Raw genomic sequence first — 22,500 nt, 5'->3', positions numbered from 1 at the left:
GAAAAACTGTGACAATTTCGGGTTAATAACCATAACTGTATCGTTATTACGTTTCGTATGTGACCATGTATTCATAGGTATGCTATGAACCGAATCAATATAAGTAAAAATCAATATACAGGAATAGCATACATACATAGTATATATATAGTAAGAACTTTTATCACATCAATATGATTCACAAACACGCATTAAGCTACGAATGTCCTTAAATATCCAATGCGCTCTACCTCGAATTAATATATTTTCATATATGTCAACCGAATCCACGAGAGGACGGAATTTTTACAAACTAAAAAAATTCCCATTTGGTTAACATATAAGAAAATGTTAATTCCGAGGTAGAGCGAATTGGATATTAGAGGACATTTGTAGCTCAATGCATATATATAGTATATATATATATATAGTATATATATATATATATATATATGTATATGTATATATTATACATTGTGATAAATATATACGACATACATACAAACACACAAATACTCTCTCTCTCTCACACACACACACACACACACACACACACACACACACACACATATATATATATATATATATATATATATATATATATATATATATATATAATGTTGTTCGAAGGAAGATTTCGGCAAATATACATACTAACTTCTTTAACTCTGTCAACGAGGATGTGGACATTTGGAAAAACTTCAATCTTAACAAGTTAGGAAATAGATGGAAAATTAAAGCTTCCATAGTTTTCTAATAATGGGAATTTGTAACATCATCACTTCTTTGACGATTCTGCCTTCTTTAAAACTGAAGAATGGCGTTTTTAACAGCATATCACAAATACTTCATATTAAACATCATTATGGTGAAAAAGTGTTAGGACGTACCCTTGGACCGAATGGGACTGATCGATTGAACGCAAATTATCTGGCGTTGCATAACCGGTTAGGAACTGAGATGGAAATTGAATTGAATATAGAATTTATGCCAAAGACCAAGCACTCATAAAGAAATCGACAGTAAAACGTTTGAATGGTGTAACTGAAGGAAAACCTCGCAGTTGCACTATGAATCAATTGTTAGGAGAGGGTGGAAAGTAAAATGGAAGTGAATACGGAAGGAGGTACAGTAAAAGGATTGAAAGTGGTTGAGATGGAAAGCATTCAGGCTGCTGCTGCTGCAAACAGTGAGTCGTTTTACAGCACCAGGTTTAGCTACTCAGTTTGCGAGGAGTTTTAACTTGGCTACAACTTAAGTGTTGAAAAGTCTGCCATGAGCAGTCGTGGAAATTTCTAATCTCCAACTGTTTAATCGAAGAGCAAATTCATCCTTGCTCTCTGCTAACGACCTCCTGAATTCAGGTATGTCGGGTTTATTTCCTATTCCCTCATCTTTATTTAATTATTATCATCTATTCCCATTGCAGGTAAATGAAAGAAACATTCACCACGATATATGAACATTTACGTATAATATGTATCGCATTCTCTAACTTTCGTATTCATTTATATACCTCCTTATGTATTTAATGTATGTCATTTGTATTTGTCATGTACGATATGTAATGACTGAATCTCGCCCGTCTGGCAGTCATGTCTCGCCAGTACGGCACCGCTCTGTATTCCTTGCCTTGCACATTATTTAGCACCTCTATGATTTTGTGCACTTCGCTTAAACATTAAGAACCTACTTTTAGTATTTCGGTGTTTCCTTCATCCCCAGCCTTTAGTGATAAGGATAACACATCGAAAAAACCCACACCCATGACCTCTCTCTTTGCTGGCTAACTTCCCTTTGGAGCTCTCACGGGTTATTATAGTCTGTTGTGTCCCAAAGGGTTTTTTTCAGTTGAAGATTTGAAGAAAGAGAGGCAGACGAGAAGGGGAAAATGTACATCAGACGTCTAACTACGTATAAAAGCTTAACTTGAAGTAAATGTAATGATAATAACTGGAATATTCAAAACAAAAAAAATATGAGATCTAGATCTAATGTACTACTCGCTTCGCTTCCATAATGGATGGTCCGAGTCGTATACTAGTGGGTAAACAATACGTGAATAATGAAAGGCGGTCTTTGCCAACCCATAAAAGTTTATATATATATATATTATATATATATATATCTATATATATATATATATATATATATATATATAATATATAATATATATATATATATATATATATATATATATATATATATATATATATATATATATATGTATATATATACTCCTTAACAAAATTAATGATAATTTGTTTTTTCTTCATGTTACCTCGCCCTTGTTTAGAACAATCTGGTTTTCACTTTATTTATACTTTTCACGTTTCGGTACTGATAAGGAATTCACAGTAAACAAACTTCTACGCGCAGTCACGTACGTCACCAACTCTGACCTACTGCTATTTGGTTGAACTGATTCTGAAAGCAACAACGAGAAGCTAACAAACCAATGAAATATTTCCAGAGATTCTACTGAGGTCACCCGTGAAGTAAACATACTATTAGAATATATTCTTAGATCGAACACATCTGAGAAGCGCTGACAACACAACCCGAAGGACAATGGGCATCGAAATTCGAAATATAATTTCGTTATTTATCAAAGTGGACAAAAATAACCAAAAAACAATACCCATTTTATTGACTTGATACTTAACGAAAGGTGCAATTAACTTTTTGTAATAACTAAGAACCACTAATAGCAAAGGTCTGAGATACTGAGCTTTATTTAAGGGAGATCAAACTATTTTCTCTAAGTATGAGTGATAGGAATGATACGATACGGGGAAAAAATGAAGTATTTAGCAAATTAATTTCTTCGAGACATCAAACACGGTGGAACTACGATTGTAACGTCGCGAATGGCATGAAAATATTTACGTCTAATATATATATATATATATATATATATATATATATATATATATATATATATATATATATATATATATATATATATATAGTCTAAGCTAATTAAATCTACAAGTAATTACCTCTTGTACTAAAAAGATACAGTTTTAGTGTTCGGCGATATATCTGATTGCCTATAACAAAGAAATCCCCCGTGTAGGCGGTAGTTCGACAGTGCACCTCACGCGATGCACTGAAAGCATTATTAAAGTTTTTTTTTTGCAGCGTCCTGTCGGCCACTAGCTGCCAACCCGTAACATTCCGTTTACTTTACTGTACCTTCATTCATATTCTCCTTCCTCCATCTTGCTATCCACCGTCTGCCAGCTATTGCTCCACAGTGCAACTGCGAGGTTTTTAATATCCTTTTCAGAGATGAATGACCTTATATGTCCCAGCGCTAGGCCTTTGGCTTAAATTCTATATTCCATTCCACAAAGGAATCCAGAATTGGTTTTCCAAGTACCATGACCCCTTGATTTTCAACTCTTCTACGTCTTCTTCTTCTTCTTCTTCTTGTGACAGACATGTCTTCATAGAACCATTCATGAGAAGGAGTTTTCAGTCATTCATTTATTCAAAACACAAACAATAAACATAGAACAAGCTAAGCTAATCCACGACTCCCTGAAACCCAGCATTAGAACCAATACTATCCTTAGGCGCGTTTACTCATAATTGCAATTACTCATACTATGTCTTGTAACGTTTAAAATAACTAACCATTTGTAATCAGCAGGTTAGCTGGAATAATAAATCCTGATTACAACAACAGACTTTTATAACGAGACAGATCAAATCACGTGATAACAAATTTCATTAACAGGTCACCTGTGGTGGGGAGCTTCTTTTAATTAAGAAACTGAAAAATTATTCATTATATAACACTTGCAGAGTCTGACTCGGAAAACAGTGGCTTCGTTTTAGCATTTCTAGCATTGTATACAGTAGTAGTACCGTAGTGCCTCATTCATAAAAGAAACTTATGAACAACAGGAACAATCATTACCATCGTATACGTAGTAATTGCAGGAGTAATGGTCAATTTTAGTAAATGAGGCGAAGTTCATTCACATCCAGGCAAGTGGTATACAAACTCGAGTGAAATCAACCACGTGAATGAAATAATCTTAGGTTTTAAAAATAACTTTCTGAAACTTTTATTTCTTTTTTTTCAGAGAGAAAGAGAAGAGGTTGAGGGGGGGGGGGGGGGGCGTTGAACCAAACATTCCACTACAAGCAATAGCCCATAAGTTAAAATGCCATATGTTACTGGCCCGTCGCAAACTCGTACATAAAGAGGCATATACATAGAGAGACAAATAAAACCCTTATAATATTAAAATACTAGTTTTCAAAGTAGTATAATAAATCGTAAGAGAAAATCCAATAAACATTGTGATTTATGAATAACGAAGCATCAACAAGTCAGCCAATGATCGGCCTTACTCAAACTGAGGTAATATGCAAAAGCAAACAAATTGTACTACTCTGATCTTGTAAAAAATATTATTTATAAAATGACTGACTAAAGTATAAGAGCAAAAGTATCTCCAGGAAATTGAACAAAGATATCTCGAGAAAATTAACCTCAAAAAGGCCATCTTCGCAATGCCAATAACCATTGTTGCTGTGACGCCAGATTAATAATTATACCTTCACACAGAGGAGCAAATGATAGAAAAACAAACACTGGTTAATTTCTTGAAGTAATAAGTAAGATCACTACCTCTCGATATTCCGGCTGGGTTGCAGTTTCGCAATGCCCGGTGCCTGTACATTAAATGCCCTGGAGATAATGATGCCAGCGAGGTATTTGTTGCGCTGTTATCGGCTGAATCTTTATATGATTTTGTTTACTTCAGGGTGTAGTAATTCTCGGTACAGTACACTGCTTTGGTTTACAGAAGCAGGAGTAAGCTGTAACATGTATCAGGCTCGTGGTTTGTGGTAAATATAGAATACTAGATTATATTTATATATATATATATATATATATATATATATATATATATATATATATATATATATATATATTATATTACAGAAACACACACACACACACACACACATATATATATATATATATATATATATATATATATATATATATTATATATATATATATATATATATATATATATATATACCTATACATATATATATATACAAGATATGCATAGGCACGCATTCACGAATACACAGGAAATGGGTAGGAGATGCAGATCCATTTACGCGTAAACACATGCAAATCATTTAGGTACATATGCGCATACATTCATATTTTTCGAAAAAATGTTACAGTCACAGTTCTGGATTCCAGAAATAAGATAGGCCGCTAAAGAAGAAATGAAATATTTCCTAATATTTCATAATTCTGTTGATCGTGATATTGTTTATATATCTGCATTAGTGCATAAATACTCAAAATTCGTATTATTGTTATACAAAGTTGACGAAGTGTTCAAAATGATCCCGGAAGTGTATCTCGAATTTCCTGTAACTCATCACGCCAAAGCACAGCTGTTGTTCAGAGTCGTAGTCAAGTAGAAAAATAAATAATATAATCCCATTAAAAGGAAAAATAAATACATACGCAAACTTGTCAATAGCAAAAGAGAAAGATTTCTTAATCATTGGGTAATTTAATGGTTTGTAAGGAAAAATAATTTCGCGTATAGGTCAACTTGCAAGAGAAAGAGCTCGCTTACAGGGAAGATAATGTATATGAAGAATGAAAGTTTTCTCAAAAACTAACCCGAACCAATTTCGGTTAAATATAAACAATTTTCGAAGTAACTTTTAAGTGATACATCAGATTTTTAATGAAGAGAACTTTTTATGCATTCCCCAGTAGATGTAAATTGAGCCCGGATCACACGAGGAAAATGCACGTTAGTCAACAAATATAAAGTGTTAATACATAATGCAGCAAACACAAGATTTGCAATGATGAACAAAAACACGGTCCCCGTTACCATCTCAATCAAGTTACAAGAAAACCCTTGGGTAATCATGTTCATAATATTCGTACAGTGGGCAAAACAACTCTTGAAATACCCAGTGGTTATAATCAATTTATCTTTCTCTCATATTATGTGATGCTTCTCTTACTAACCTGTGTGCTATTCCTGAATTTGGTAGAAGTAAACTGATTCGCTTCAAAGCTTCTCCTATCTTCAAGATAATGCCAGAGACATTAAATTACATCCATCGGACCTCTCAGTACTACTTACGCAAAGATTAATAATAATATCCATTTGAAATATCAAATCTGGGAGCTGACTAAAAACTTCCTTTAAAGGAAGATGAATGTGTTCTGTGGATGCCACATTTAATTCTCTTTTCATCAGCAGCTTCATATTTATGTGCTACTTACCAAACCTCGTAGAAATGTTATTTTCATAAATAACCTTCTTCACATATCACTTAGAAGTTTACAGGCTCAAAGGCCGTTCATGATCTAAGAGGGCCAGGGACAGGTCGTTTCGTTGTTGCATTATGTCTAGGAGTATGCATGTATGGCCAGCGTCTTATAGCCCGCCCCTCCACCCACGTTGTGACCAGGGAGAATCAGGCAATGGCTGCTGCTGGTGACTCAGCCTCGCTATGGGCTCCCACTTTCGAGCTCCCAAAAACACCATATCTGTAGCTCATACAGACGATAAGGTTTTATTACGCGAGTGACTTCTATCAAACCATGAGCGGGGCTTGAACGCACGACCACCACACTGTGAAGTCCAGTAAAAACAACTAAGTTGTATCAAAGACTTTTTGCTTAGTGAATGACACAGATTTCACTAAAAACTTGCTTCACATCCATTTCGACATCAGGTTAACATTCTCAACTTACTCTACAAATGTGATTGCCCTCCAATGGTTCTTGACACATACTTTCACCATTCCAACAACATAATTCTATATCTCAAGCCTCGCACTTACAAACTCGAAAGTCAAGAATTTCAAATATTTCTTCATGCTACATATTACGTTTGTTGCCAGATGAGAAGGCTGATTTTAATATGACAAAATTTAGGGTGTCAAGTCAAGCACCCGGGGTACTTCCGGCCATTAAGTTGCGAAAGAAAGCCGTATTAATAATTCTGGCAACGAACGGCATTGATTTTGTGGGTGTGTGTATATGAATATATATATATATATATAATATATATATATATATATATATATATATATATATATATAGATATATATATATATATATGTGTGTGTGTGTGTGTGTGTGTGTGTATGTGTGTGTGTGTACATATATATATATATATATATATATATATATATATATATATATATATATATCACAGAAAATTATGAGATACAGAGGCATTTACATTATGGTGCATTCATACTGAAAGCAGAACCCAAAAAGATGATGACGACAATACATGGCTTCCACGACCGTTGAGACAGATTTTCTAATTAATCATCTTAATTACAGCAGCTTCGACTATCAATATACGTATGTATACATACATACAATAATGCTGCCCCACTGAAGGCCTCGAATTCCACTATGTGAAAATTATGCTCATTCTTCCCTGGCGGGATTCGAACCCTTAACCTCGTTCCTCTTACTGCTAGTGAACCCTAATCTTACGTAGGAAAGATGAGCTTTGCATTTACCTCACCAAAAAGTGATGTATGGTAGAATTTAAGTCTTTTTACTGTTAAAAATAAATTTTTTTTTTCACGAGAAGTGATCAGCAGAATTATCTTAACATAACTTTAGTAGCTGTACAAATGTAATCAGGAAATATAAAAAAAAATATCTCATCTTTACTACAATTGCAAAACATGCTGGTATTTGTGCAGTTATTCCAGGGTTAAGAGTTTACCGCAATTATCATTCTCTCTCCTCTCTCTCTCTCTCTCTCTCTCTCTCTCTCTCTCTCTCTCTCTGCGTGTATATATATGTATATATATATTATATATATATAGATATATATATATATGTGTGTGTGTGTTCTTGTGTACATATATATTATATATATATATATATATAATATATATATATATATATGTGTGTGTGTGTGTGTGTGCGTGTGCGTGTGTGTGTGTATATATATAATATACATATATATACATAAATACATTATATATTATATTTATATAACATATATGTATTATATATATTAATTTATAATGTACATGGTTCTTCAAGTGGAATAAATGATAAGGAATGACTCCGAAAAAATTAACATAAAATCGTTTATTATATATTAATATGAGCAGACCATTGTTTTCTGATAGCCTACATTTACATTGTCTAAGGAAAATCAAAATTCAGATCATACTTAAAATTAACTTTATTAACCTTACAGATCTGTTATGGTGACGGGTTACAACGATCGAGCTGACTAGTAGCCATAACCTGAAAAGGATACACAAACAGATAAATATATTTAGATTAATATCAATAATTACAACCGAATTATAAATGTAACCTGCAATAGCTTTTGTATTTAATATTTTTATAGGAAAGCATTTAATCCTAATTATTATCATAGATCCGTTTTTTTTTATTTCCTTTTTTTTATTAAACATATAAGTAGATAATGAGACCTATTTCTCACCTCTACTTCCCACGTGGCTTCCTCCGTAGGCTCCAAATCCTCCCCCGCCGTAGCCACCGCCGTAGCCGCCCCCGTAGAAGGAGCCACTCAGCCCGCCGGAGTTGCCATAAGCGCCTCCGAAGTAACTCCCGTATCCCTCGCCGTAGCCACCACCGTAACCGTTACCAAACCCTCCGTAGGAGCTTCCGTGGGCGCCTCCTCCAATGCCACCGTAGCTTATGCTGGCGCCCCCGGTAAATCCAGGCATTGCTTCAACGACATCTAGGGCTACGAGTGCCGTAGCCACGAAGATCGCAACCTGGAAGTGAAAGAGGATATGGCTTTTCAGACAGGAATATGATAAGCGATTCCTTAAAATTTAAATAATTTTGAAACTAATAATTGAAAAAGTGATATCGAAAATAGCTAAATGGCAAAATTAATACATCAATAAAAATGTAATAAATATATTTTGGGGAGTGTTGAATATCTCTAATAAATTTATTTTGGGGAGTGTTGAATATCTTTAAAATTTTGTTTACAAGTCTTTTATATATATCAATTTTTACATTTACTGGAAACTTCAAATTAGAAAACAAGACAGATATGGTATTTGTAAAATTCCTATTGAATAATGATTGCAAGTGCTCCATTATTTGCAAATAGCAAAGCAAATGTTTTTAAGAACCTAATATATAACTATTGCTGATAATAAAGAAGTACACAGAGTCAAAGTTGAGTCGAACGATCAATATGTAAATGACAATGTTTAAAAATCAAAAGAAAGGAAGCAATGAACAATTGCATAATTCAATTCTGAAACAGGTGCTCACTAACTGTAGAAATGAGTTTTAGAAATAAGAATACGAAATAAGTAAACATAGCATGAAAGGCCAACCTTTCCCACCGACACCCCCCCCCCCCCCCCCCCCCCCCCCCTTTCCCCCACACAATTCCTATTGATATTCTAAACAAACTTGAAACCGATACGGCTAACATATGACTGGCGCCCTTTTACATTTACTAATTTTGAAAATCTCACAGGATATGCTAATTTGCGCATATCCTGATTTGGTTTATACATCTGTAGCCATATTGAAATATTAAAGTACATAAAAATTCAACTCATTGACATTGTTTACTACCCCTTAAAACCTAATGAAGAGAGAGAGAGAGAAGAGAGATGAGAGAGGAGAAGAGAGACGAGAGAGAGAGAGCGAGAGAGGGCGGGGGGGGGGGGTGGTGAGAGAGAGAGAGGAGTAATTATTAAGATATCTATATATATAATATATATAATTATGCATGTTTATATATATAGTATATATATATATGTATATATATATATATATATATATATATATATATATATATATATATATATATATATATATACGATGGATGTGTATCTTAATGTTTTAACAGGTCTGACAATCTTCATTAATTTGCTGTCTAGAGAGAGAGAGAGAGAGAGAGAGAGAGAGAGAGAGAGAGAGAGAGAGAGAGAGATTTCCCTACAGCCTTCAGTGCCATAGTTGCCAGTCGCAGGGAAGAGATAAATCAGGAGATTCGGAAAAAGCGAGACGCCTCTGTGCTTGCAAGCACCTTTTACCTCGACTTTATATCAGCCTCCTTTTCCCCTTCACTCTCCGCTTGGTTCAGGTCGCCGAAGAATGCGAGGCGTGTCACATTCAAGCAGGAATTGGAATGTTTCCAAAAAAAAAAAGGAAAAAAAAAATTGGTGTCCCCTCAATACAAATGAAGCCGTTCACACGAAATCTGGTGTCAATGGATGGAGAGCAGGTCGTCTGGTGGCTTTAATGAGATGCCAGGAATAGTTTGTAAACTGCTTTCGAATAAGCATTCTTTAACACATACACATACAAAAACAACACACACACACACACACACAAACAATATATATATATATATATATATATATATATATATATAATATATATATATATATCAACTAATATATTTATCTACAAATACATGTATGTATGTATGCATATATATATATATATATATATATATATATATATATATATATATATATATATATATATATGTGTTGTGTATATGTGTGTGTGCGTACGCGCGCTCGCGCATGTACGTGTATATAGATAAAATCGATAACTAAATAAGGTATCACTCATGAATGATAAAAATCAATTGTGATAACGCAAATCACCACAATATGGAATTTCCAACAACATTTGGAACTCAGATTAAAAAAAAAAAAAAAAAAAAAAAAAAAAAAAAAAAACTTTTTTGATACCTTCGAGTGTTTCAAATCCATAAATCTACAATGAGAACAAAATAAAAGTATGCGAAGAGTTAAATATTCTTCGAGAAAAGTTGGTAAAAGGAAAATTCATAGCTACCGTGTGAAAATAAGTATGACCTCATGAATATGAGGGTAATATGCATAGAACTCACAGAGGTCAGGTCAATATACAACGCTTATTCATGAGCTGGAGGAAATAAAGCAACGTTGGGTTCGAAGGATAAAAACAATTACACATAACCTGAAAGTAACTTTTACAGACTCAATTATTATCATTATTATTATTATTATTATTATTATTATTATTATTATTATTATTTTATTTATTATTATTATTATTATTATTATTATTATTATTGTTGTTGTTGTTGTTGTTGTTGGAAGTAAACCTCTTTCTACCAAAATGGACATATAAACGTAGACTCATCTAATTACATTAAAGGTAGTTAACAGCAAATGCAGTGAAGAAATTGAGCATATACAAAGAATTATTATTATTATTATTATTATTATTATTATTATTATTATTATTATTATTATTATTATTATTATTATTATTATTATTATTTTTATTGACGATCTGGAATACCATCATGGAACAGTGAACTAAAGAGAATCACAATAATTACCACACAAAAACAAGAAGGTATTAAAAAGGATATTCAAAGTTTTCAGTTCAGCTATTTTTATTCCTTTCAAATGTTACATGTTCAAAGTACCTTGGTGAAATCTAACGACGCTGGAGTATACTTACAAGCAATTATTGATATTACCAAATAAAAAAGTGCATGTCATCAATGGTTCATCCCTTTTTGACTTTTTAGAAAATACAAAAAGTTACACATTTCAAAATTAAAAGAGGACAAATAAAATATGGATGGCTTTTACCCTCTTGAAGAAGATATTTGCAGAAGTCCAATAAATATTAAGAAGCCGAGTACCACCTACAGTGTTCCCTTCCAAGGGGCACCACCGGAATATTTTTGCTGCATTCCTTCTAAGCCTCCAGATGCAATTCTTTCATTCTTTCACACACCGGGTCACTTCTCACATAGCTGTCCGCCTTCTTTAACTCTTTCCTACTCTAAAATAGCCATAATCCCATGTTTATACAAAAATAAAATCCTATTACATCAAGTTTAACAATTTTCACGGAAACAATAGATGCAAAAAATAAAAACAAGTAGTACCAAAAGGATATAAAAATATCTTATCTCTGTCACTATTTCATTTATTTTTTCAACTGGTTTTATGGAAGGATAAGGAGCGATGATTATTTACTTGTTACTAATCAGGCGCATAGTTCTGGGAAACTTTATCATTATCTTATTACAAGTGACTCAGAACTATGTACTTGAATAGGAACACTTAAATAAACCTTATTCTTTTTCCTTTAATATTTACCTCTCACGGTCGCCAACTATATTTATACCAAACAAAAAATAAAACATACATTTTATGTGAAAGTAATAAAATTAAAATAATAAACTCTGACCTTTAAGAATAGATAAATCGAGAATATATCATGAGTATTTTCGCTACACAATAAACTTGACCTAAAGTCAATCAAAGGTTGTTCGTCTGAGATGAATGAAGACTTCAACCCGCGACATTCTTTTATTTTTTTCTTTAGCAACAAAGTTTCTTTGCTTCCCTTTGTCGCCTTATTTTTACGACAAAAATCACAACACTGATTGCCGTGACGATGAAACGTCGAAAGGGAAATGCTGAGTCACGGTAAACACTTGATAAGAAAGTATGAATGGAAATGAATGAGCTCGGAATCTCGGTTACAAGTTTCTCGTAACGCTTAATCGGGAGAAAGGATTTGGATCCGTTCGTCTTAGAGACGGCCTTTCTCCAGCTGCCCTTGTGAACGACGCCCCGACGAAGCCTTTCCATTTTTATCTATTTACTGATTTATTTTTCGAGCACTCTAAGTCTCTCACCCGAGGCCAGGAAGAGTATATAAACTTGGGCGTTGTGGCTCAAAGCATCATTCGACCGAAGTTCCTTGACGTGGAAACTTTTCTCGTTCACAACAAAATGATGACCAAGTTCGTAAGTATACAGGAAAGCTTTGGTGTTGCGACGCTAATTTTGATCAATCAATCAGTTATTCTTCATTAATGAAACGAGTCAGTTCATGAGGATCTTTTATGAAGCCGAATATGCTTGTGATACTTTGTAGTCTCATCCTCAAGCGAGTTAAAAGAAATACATTTATCCATTTATTTATTTATTATATTTATTTATTTATTTCTATATTTTGCTCAATTACCTAAGGCTCCATTTCCTTTCTATATGTACATAGTACTCGAGTTCCACCGGCAAACGAAATGATCTCACCAATTAGGTTGTTCGAATCCTGACCTGGGTTTATGTTGTTCCTATGTTTAGTGAATTAGATAAATATATATAAATACACACATATATATATGCATATATACGCATGCACACACGTGCTATTATATATATATATATATATATATATATATATATATATATATATGTGTGTGTGTGTGTGTGTGTGTGTGTGTGTGTGTGTGTGTGTTTATGTGTGTGAAAATGAGAATCACTCCGATCTTGCTGCCTTAACTCCTTTCTAGACGAAAGTCTATTGGCGCATTCTACTTATATACCTTTTTTCTGTAGGGTGGGGGTGGGGGCCCTTTGCCATACCTACCTAGGTCTCTAGGCCCTAAAATAATTTCATATGAATCAGAAAAAGGAACATCACTGTCATGAGCTAAACTGCATAAACTGTGAAGCCAGTTATAAAAAATCATACACAAGAATTATCGTCATCTTGTTTTCCTTTCACAAATTTGCATGGGAATGAATTCACAATATAGTGATATTACTTGTTCACGTTATTTGACGTCGATGGCCACAAGTATTGCGACGCCAGTTTATCGTATGACTTTAATTGATTAAAGTATTTAGGCCAAAGGCCAAGCACTGGGACCTATGAGGTTATTCAGCGCTGAAACGGAAATTAACAGTAAAAGGTTTGAAAGGTGTAACAGGAGGAACACCTCGCAGTTGCCCTATAAATCAATTGTTAGGAGTGGATGGAAAGTAAGATGGAAGAAAGAGAATATGAACGGAGGAACAGTAAAAGTAATGAAAGGGGAGGCAGCTAGGGGCCGAAAGCATGCTGCAAAGAACCTTCAGTAATGCCTACAGTGCACCATATGAGGGGGCACTGACGGTACTAGCCCCCTAGTTTATCGTATGCCTTTAATTAACCCATAAAGTTCTAACGACATAACATCCACACCTCCTTCAGGTATTTGCCGTCCTAGTGGCCCTTGTTGTTCTCGGCGCCGTTCAGGCTGCTCCCGGAGTCTTCGGAGGCTACGGTGGTGGCTACGGTGGAGGATACGGTGGAGGATACGGTGGAGGCTACGGCGGAGGCTATGGATTCGGAGGCGGATACGGAGGAGGTTTTGGCCGTGGCTTCGGAGGTTTCGGATACGGAGGTTCTCGTGGATTTGGTGGCTACGGTGGTGGTGAGTTCCGATAGGATTCTACAAAGTACTGTGAATGACAATGTTGACAAGAACCTCAGGGTACTGTGACTATCTACTTTTAATATCTTGTTGACGAGCGCCTGACAGTACTGTGAATAATCATTTCTTAATGATGGGATTCTACAAAGTACTGTGAATGACATTGCTAACAAGAACCTCAGAGTACTGTGTGTATCTACTTTTAAAGTGTTGTTGACGAGTGCATGGCAGTACTGTGAATAATCATTTCTATATGATGGGATTCTACAAAGTACTGTGAATCACGTTGCTGAGAAGAACCTTAGGGTACTGTGACTATCTACCTTTAAATTGTTGTTGACGAGCGCCTGACAGTACTGTGAATAATTATCATTTCTAAATTATGGATTCTACAAAGTACTGTGAATGACCATGTTGACAAGAACCTCAGGGTACTGTGACTATCTACCTTTAAATTGTTGTTGACGAGTGAATGACAGTACTGTGAATATCTATTTCTAATGGATGGGATTCTGCTAAGTACTGTGAATAATGTTGACAAGAACTTCAAGGGTACTGTGACTATCTAGTTTTAAAACGTTGCTGACGAGTGCATGACGGAATTGTGAATAATCATTTCTAAATGACGGGACTCTACAAAGTACTGTGAATGACATTGCTGACAAGTTCCTCAGAGTACTGTGGCTATCTACCATTAACATTTTTCCGTCTAGTGCCTGACGGTATTGTGAATATCTATTTCTAAAGTGTAGATAACAAACCATCCGTATATGATGTATGTTCGCCCTTTATTTAAACTTTTCTTTAAATAGTGACGAGTAATTCAGGGTATTAAGAATATTCACCTTTAAATTATGACAAGTAACTCAGAGTATTATGAAGATTCATCTTTAAATGAAAGTATGATGACTACTCCTCTTCAAATGGTGACGAGTAACTCAGGCTACGATGAATATTGCCCTTCAAATGGTGATGAGTAACTCAGGCTACGATGAATATAGCTCTTTAAATGGTGACGAAAATTAACTAGGTCGAAATATTTGCTCTTTAAATGGTGACGATTACTCGGCTAGATTGCTCTAAATGACGAATAACTTGAAAAGGCTAAACGATGAAATATTGTCTTTATGGTGATGATTAACTCAGGCTATGATGAATATTGCTCTTTAAATGGTGACGATTAACTCAGGCTATGATGAATATTGCTCTTTAAATGGTGACGATTAACTCAGGCTACGATAAATATTGCTCTTTAAATGGTGACGATTAACTCAGGCTACGATTGCTCTTTAAATGGTGACGAGTAACTCAGGCTACGATGAATATTGCTCTTTAAATGGTGACGATTAACTCAGGCTATGATGAATATTGCTCTTTAAATGGTGACGATTAACTCAGGCTACGATGAATATTGCTCTTTAAAGGGGGACACAAAGGTAGAAATATGCTCTTTAAATTCGAGGTGAGATAAGCTGGTACGAATGAAATATTGGCTCTTTAAATGGTGACGGATTAACTAGGCTACGATGAATATTGCTCTTTAAATGGTGACGATTAACTAAGGCTACGATGAATATTGCTCTTTAAATGGTGACGAGTAACTCAGGCTACGATGAATATTGCTCTTTAAATGGTGACAATTAACTAAGGTAACGTTGAATATTGCTCTTTAAATGGTGACGAGTAACTCAGGCTACGATGAATATTGCTCTTTAAATGGTGACGAGTAACTCAGGCTACGATGAATATTGCTCTTTAAATGGTGACGATTAACTAAGGCTATGATGAATATTGCTCCTTAAATGGTGACGAGTAACTCAGGCTACGATGAATATTGCTGTTTAAATGGTGACGAGTAACTTAGGCTACGATGAATATTGCTCTTTAAATGCTGACGAGTAACTCAGGTTACAATGACTCATGCTCTTTAAATGCTGACGAGTAATTCTGGGTATGATGAATATTGCTCTTTAAAAGCTGACGAGTAACTCAGGCTACAATGAATATTGCTATTTAAATGCTGAATAGTAACTCATGCTACGATGAATATTGCTCTTTAAATGTTGAAGAGTAATTCTGGGTACTATGAATACTGCTCTTTAAATGGTGACGAGTAACTCAGGCTACGATGAATATTGCTTTTTAAATGCTGAATAGTAACTCATGCTACGATGAATATTGCTCTTTAAATGTTGACGAGTAATTCTGGGCACTATGAATATTGCTCTTTAAATGGTGACGAGTAACTCAAGGTATTATAAATATTTATCTTGAAAATGTTGATGACAAGGCTTCACTGTACTGAGAAAATTCGTCTTCAAAAATAATCGACAAGGAGCTCAGGGGATTGCGGATATTCACATAAAAACGTTGTTGACTTCTAGCTTAAGGTTACTATGAATATTTGTCTTTATAAGAATTGCTGCCTAAAACTTTGAACATTTTTTTCCAAACCTTGTTGAAAAGTATATCTGGGTACAGTGAATATCTTCTCTTTCAAACGTTTATTTAAAACACCACCATTCACACGGAGTATATAATATGAGCTTCAAAGAAACAGAATAATTCTACGAATGCAATTTAAACAATACCTTTTATTATATATTTCACAACCCATTTTTTCCTTTACACAGACTCAAAATACCTATAATATACTAAATGATTCTTTCATTCTTTCGCAGGTTACGGCTACGGCAAATAAATTTGGTAATCTTAATCTACAGTCGCTAGGAATATTAAATTTCTGAGGTGTTATGTGGTAATAAACTGAAAAAGTTATTCTGTTCCCTTTTATTCATATCCAATCTGTAGTTTTCAATTTACCAATATATGTCATATGGTATGCAATGCAGATTTACTTTTTTTTGCTTAGCACAGACACACACCCATGTTATATATATATATATATATATATTATATATATAGTATATATATATATATATATATATATATATATATTTTTTTTTTTTTTTTTTTTTTTTTTTATGGAGCTGCAATAGAATATACTGATGGGAGACTACCTGGTTAGCCGTGAAAGTGGGTTTTAATGGCGTGTTATATTTTCAAGGTTGTCGAGTGGGTGATGTTTGCAGGTCTTACAATACTGACTGAGGTCTAGTGAGGAGGAACTGTCAAGACTAGTGAAAGTTGAAAGGTGTTTGTAAAAGGAGAAAGTTGAAAGTAAATAGACTAAGAGTAAGGTTACAAAGTGGCTGATTAAGTATTTAAGAGTAAGTGTAAATAAAGATAACAGGTGGCGAGAAGTGGTGAGTAACAGAGAAAGAGTGCAAGGAAGTTACCAGGGTGTACACAAGTGACTGGGAATTGAAAAGTATTCGATGAAAGTCAAAGTTGGAATGCATGATGGGATTGCTGAGCGAACACTCCTTTATGGAAGTGAAGTGGGGACGCAGAACACAAATAACAGAAAAACGATCGAAACTTGAAATGAAGGGTCTGCCGAATATATGGACAGTAAAAACGACTAGAATGGTGAGAAATGAGGAACAGAGGATATGTCGGAAGGTTATCATAGATCAAAAGGTAGATTTGGGAGTTCTGAGTTGCTTTGGAATTATCGGGAGAATGTAAAACGATATGCTGATGAAAGGGATGTATACTTTACCTGTGTTAGGAGGGATGAGGACAGGAAGAATCAGATAACTCTGAATAGTCAAACAATTATGTTGATGAAAAGGGTGTATTTTTAGGAGGGATGAAGACAGGAAGAATCAGAAAACTCTGAATGGTCAAACAATTATGTTGATGAAAAGGGTGTATATCTTATAAATGCTAGGAGGAAGGAGTGAAAGAATTGGATAACGCTGATGTTTTCTTTTGTTCTTATTTACCTTCCACATTTCACTTCGATGAAGATGATTTGGCTCAATGATCCCTTCCTGATCAATAAATTTAGTTTTGATAACCATTCCCCTTCTCCAAATACTTTGCATGCACCATCCTACCTTCCAATCTCCACATAGTGTGCGATTTATCTCTCATCCTGTATCACTCATTAAGTTCGCTTCAAAATAACATAAGGAAGTAAGTAACTTTGTCCGTCCTTCCATTATCTATATCAACATTCATCACCTTTTTTGTACTACGTTTCCTTATTCCATTGCATGACATTGGCTTCTTACGTCTTATCTCTGAGTTCTAACATCGCTTCTTCTGTAAAGATATCAAACAGCCATGGAGACAATATACGCACCAATACCCTGGACCTTATTAGCAAACCAGTCACTCTAACATTCATATATTCCACATCATACATTCTTTCTGGGTCCTTGCATGCAAAAGCTTTCCAAAATTATATTGGAATTCAAACACAAGTATTTCTTAACATTCAATTCATCAGTCCCCACCATCTTTCATGTGGAAATACTACATACTGTTCTTGCCCCCTAACAATCCTTCTATTATCTCCTACTTTCTCAATAAGTCAGAATTAAGCAGTATAATTTAATATAATTAAATTAATTAATAATATATATTATATAATATATATATATATATATATATATATATATATATATTATTTATATATATATATATATTATATATACACATTATATGTGTGTGCGGGCGTGTGTGTCCATGTGCAGGAGTAAACGTTTTTGTGTTTTTCTGATAAAAGAAAGGTTTCTCACATACTGACAAATCAGTATAAACATTACAATTCTTGCTAATTCATTTAGCAATTTAGTGTTATTGGCAAATAAATTAGTGTTCTTGATACTCATTTCACAAATATACGATGCAATTAGAACTTCCTAAATACTAACCACTTGTCACTAGAAAAAAGAAAAAATAAACCTAAAACTTCCCCTTTATTAAATACAGAACCTTAAAATATGCTGTTCCACCTTCAGTACAGTACATTCTATTACAACGACGTACATTTCCATAAAGTAAAAAAAAAATATCATGAAGGAAAAAAGAGTGAGGAAAAATTAGTACTGTATTTCGGTTGAAACCAGGCGTAGCAAAAAATATTTACTGAAATTCCGGACAGACGAGAGAGGAAAAGGCGACGGAAGTGGTGACAAAATCAGAGATGGGAACAGACAAATCCAGCGACAGAAACTTCCTTCCCTACCTCCACCTACCCCAAGACCACCCTTCCCCACCCCCTGGAACCCCCTTCCACAATCACACACACACACACATACACACACACACACACACACACACGCTACTCCTTCCGCCAGAGACTTTCGTCTTTCCAAAATCTTTCGCTCGCGCTGGAAAGGGGGAAGACGACGAAGCAGGGGCGAAAGCCCCTGCGATCCCCGAAGCCTTTCCTTCTGTCCTCGGAGGAGGAGGAGGACTGTTCATTTTGGAGCCGTCCGAAGCAATGAGGGAAGCGAGGGCGGCCAACTTTGGGATGCACTTGAAGGGTATGCTAATCAAATTTTACCAAATTGTGGGGCCACAGCGACCTCAATCATATGCAAATATCTCCAATGGGAAGTGACAAAACTCCAGCGGTTTTCCCTAGTTTAGTGAGTGTTTTCAGAAGATAGCTATTGTGGTGGCTGAGAATGATAAAGCGTACGGGAATCGCGCAATTTACACGTCCTTTATGCGGAGCTTTGCGAGTACTACTTCTGCACCAGAAGCACATATAGGATAGGGGCCCTTTATTCTCTACCCTCTGAAATTTGACTTTCACATTGCCCTCCTGCCCTCCCTCCCTCCCTCCTTCCCTCCGTCCCTCCCTACCTCCCTCCCCGCGGCTTCCTTCTCCTTTTTCCAAGTTCCAGAATTTTTCAATAAATTGACAGAACCCCATATGGATCTCTTCTCTCAACAAAAGAGAGAGAGAGAGGAGAGAGAGAGAGAGAGAGAGAGAGAGAGAGAGAGAGATTGATTGCGTATATTCAAAGTTTCTATTTTTATTTCAATTATCTGAAAATGAATATATATATCCATAGATATATATATATATATATATATATATATATATATATATACATATATATATATATATATTATATATATATATATGTGTGTGTGTGTGTGTGTGTGTGTGTGTGTGTTTGTATGTGTGTAAGCATATAAATACACAAACACACACACACACATACACATAACAACTTCGTGGGGCAACAACTTCAACCTAAGATATTTATTGAGATCTGGAATCGTGTACTTGGTAGTTATTCGACTGTCATGGGTTCCATCCATGGTGGAGAAGGGTGCATGTTGAGCAGCCTCATCCGAATACAGTTTTGATGAAGACTGGAAGGATGGTCCCTTCTGGAGTCACTTTTTATATATAAAAAAAAAAAACCAGTGGTCGACCCAACTGTGAACAAGTATACCAGCAACATCTGGGAGTCAAAAGAAAGGGTATGAGGGTTGCAATTTCATCCTAAAGACTTTCCTGGGACCAATTCCCAACGAGAGAGAGAGAGAGAGAGAGCAACCATTCATGTTTCTATATGAAATGTCCAGGCCGTTAAGAAAATCAAAGACTTCCCTTATACTAACCAACGAAGAGAGAGAGAGAGAGAGAGAGAGAGAGAGAGAGAGAGAGAGAGACAATCACTCATATTTCCAATATGAAATATCCTGGGCGTTAAGAACATCAAAATTTCTTCCTAATTCACAAAATATTCCAAAGTGACGCTGCAGCAGCATGGGGCTGTCCTCTGCCTTTATGAATATGCAGAATGTCATGTTATTCCTTTCCCCATCCACTTTCCCTCGGGAGAGAAAAAAAAAGAAAGCGAAGGAAAATTCATTATTATACTTATGTGGAAAATGAGCTACCAAACAGGAGGTCGGAAAAAATTCCCTCGAAAATTCCCATTACCGAAATTTTGGGCGGCGAGACTCCACAGTCTCAGGTGATGTAAGCGATATCATAATGGAGGGCATTTATGAACAGGAAGTGAATATTTATACACAGGCAATAAATATTTATGAACAGGAAGTCAATATATGTATAAGAACACGCTTGATTCCCTCAGGTTCGTAAGTCTAGACTGCGTCTTATCTATTATCACATGATCTCCGTCAACGAAGATGAAGCGGAAATTGTTTTCAACCGCGTACTACATGTGTCTATGTCTGCTTGTCTTCACAACAGATCTTAAGAATAGGGGAATTTATCTTGATAAAATTTTTCATATTAATTCAATCAACTCTTACCTAGGTCCTCTTAATTGCAGAAAGGTCTTTTACAGAAAAGCAGAAATTGTAATACACAAATTAATTTATTTTATTATTATTATTATTATTATTATTATTATTATTATTATTATTATTATTATTATTATTATTATTATTATCATTATTTTTATTATTATTATTATTATTATTAAGTATATTTCCTACTAAGTATCATTATAAACAAGTGGCAACGATGATGCATCAAACTACACAACTTTTGGCCATAATTTCACAAGAAATTCTGCATACAAATATGATATAATTAGACAAGTAGCATAATTTCCCACCAGTGAAAACACCAGTACTTTAAAAAATATATATATTTTTAGAAATTGATGCAATCTAAGCTACAAAGAGCTGCTAAGCTTTTAAGGCCGTGAGGGATACCAGTCAGAATTCCATAGAAATTGGCTGTAGCTTAAAAAGAAGAAAATACGAATTCACACTGGAGACCTCTGTCCTTTTGATAGGAGAGACACATAATCATGGAGGATTATCGCGGAAATAACTAGAACCTGACGTACATGGAGTAAGATCTGAGTTGCTTTCTTTAGAAATAGAATATACCTCAAGTCTATGCATCCACACAGGATTCCACTGTCCTCTTACTGGAAGAAAAATATAATCAGAAAATTTCCCTGTAAACTGATTGTACATTACCTTAAGTAAATATACATTCAGGTACAACTACATCTTTTCCTATAAGACATCAGCAAATTCCTCTGATACGGTAGCAGCTTAAGAATAATATAGGATTCCCCTGTAATTCAAAACGAAAATAAAGGAGGAAGTTACCCATCAAGATTCCTCGGACATTGATATAATTCTGTATCAGAATACATAAAAAAACAATTGCATTTACGGACAGAATTCCATAGTAAGTGACTGCACCTGCTATCAGATTTCCCTAGCAAGTGACTCTACCTATTGTCAGAGTGCACTTGAAACTGACTGCACCAACTATCAGGTTTTCCAATAGATGGACTGTATTTACTGTTATGATTCCTCAGAGCTAATTGCGCCTACTGCCAGAATTCCTGGAAACTGATTG

General features: G+C 34.9%; 2 protein-coding genes across 4 annotated transcripts in view; one reads left to right on the top strand and one right to left on the bottom strand.

Moving 5' to 3' along the window:
• Positions 1–8,201: 8,201 nt before the first annotated feature.
• The window catches only part of LOC135197942 (uncharacterized), a 121,268-nt gene continuing 106,969 nt past the window's right edge, over positions 8,202–22,500 (bottom strand). For 2 of the 3 annotated variants that reach the window (XM_064225223.1, XM_064225224.1), the window contains exons 4-5: positions 8,487–8,784; positions 8,202–8,284 (exon numbers count right to left, since the gene is read on the bottom strand). In XM_064225223.1, the coding sequence (XP_064081293.1) occupies positions 8,271–8,284; positions 8,487–8,784 (312 nt within the window). In that variant the 3' untranslated portion in view covers positions 8,202–8,270. Of the gene's footprint in view, positions 8,285–8,486; positions 8,785–9,980; positions 10,083–22,500 lie in introns of those variants that run through there. The other variant, XM_064225225.1, reaches the window with a different exon arrangement.
• LOC135197582 (uncharacterized) lies at positions 12,702–17,045 on the top strand. Its single transcript, XM_064224625.1, has 3 exons — positions 12,702–12,813; positions 14,045–14,267; positions 16,949–17,045. The coding sequence occupies exons 1-3, from the start codon at positions 12,799–12,801 to the stop codon at positions 16,966–16,968; spliced, it is 258 nt and encodes an 85-aa protein (XP_064080695.1). The 5' UTR covers positions 12,702–12,798; the 3' UTR covers positions 16,969–17,045.

The sequence above is a fragment of the Macrobrachium nipponense genome, chromosome 21 (assembly GCF_015104395.2).
Source record: "Macrobrachium nipponense isolate FS-2020 chromosome 21, ASM1510439v2, whole genome shotgun sequence".
NCBI lineage: Eukaryota > Metazoa > Arthropoda > Malacostraca > Decapoda > Palaemonidae > Macrobrachium > Macrobrachium nipponense.
The sequence above is the reverse complement of the archived record's forward strand: the minus strand, read 5'-3'. Positions and strand labels throughout refer to the sequence as shown.

What these genes read in the sequence shown, in the direction of transcription:
- LOC135197582 (XM_064224625.1), top strand. An exon ending in ATTTGGTGGCTACGGTGGTG is followed by an intron (nt 14,268 to 16,948) that starts GTGAGTTCCGAT and finishes ATTCTTTCGCAG; the next exon opens with GTTACGGCTACGGCAAATAA.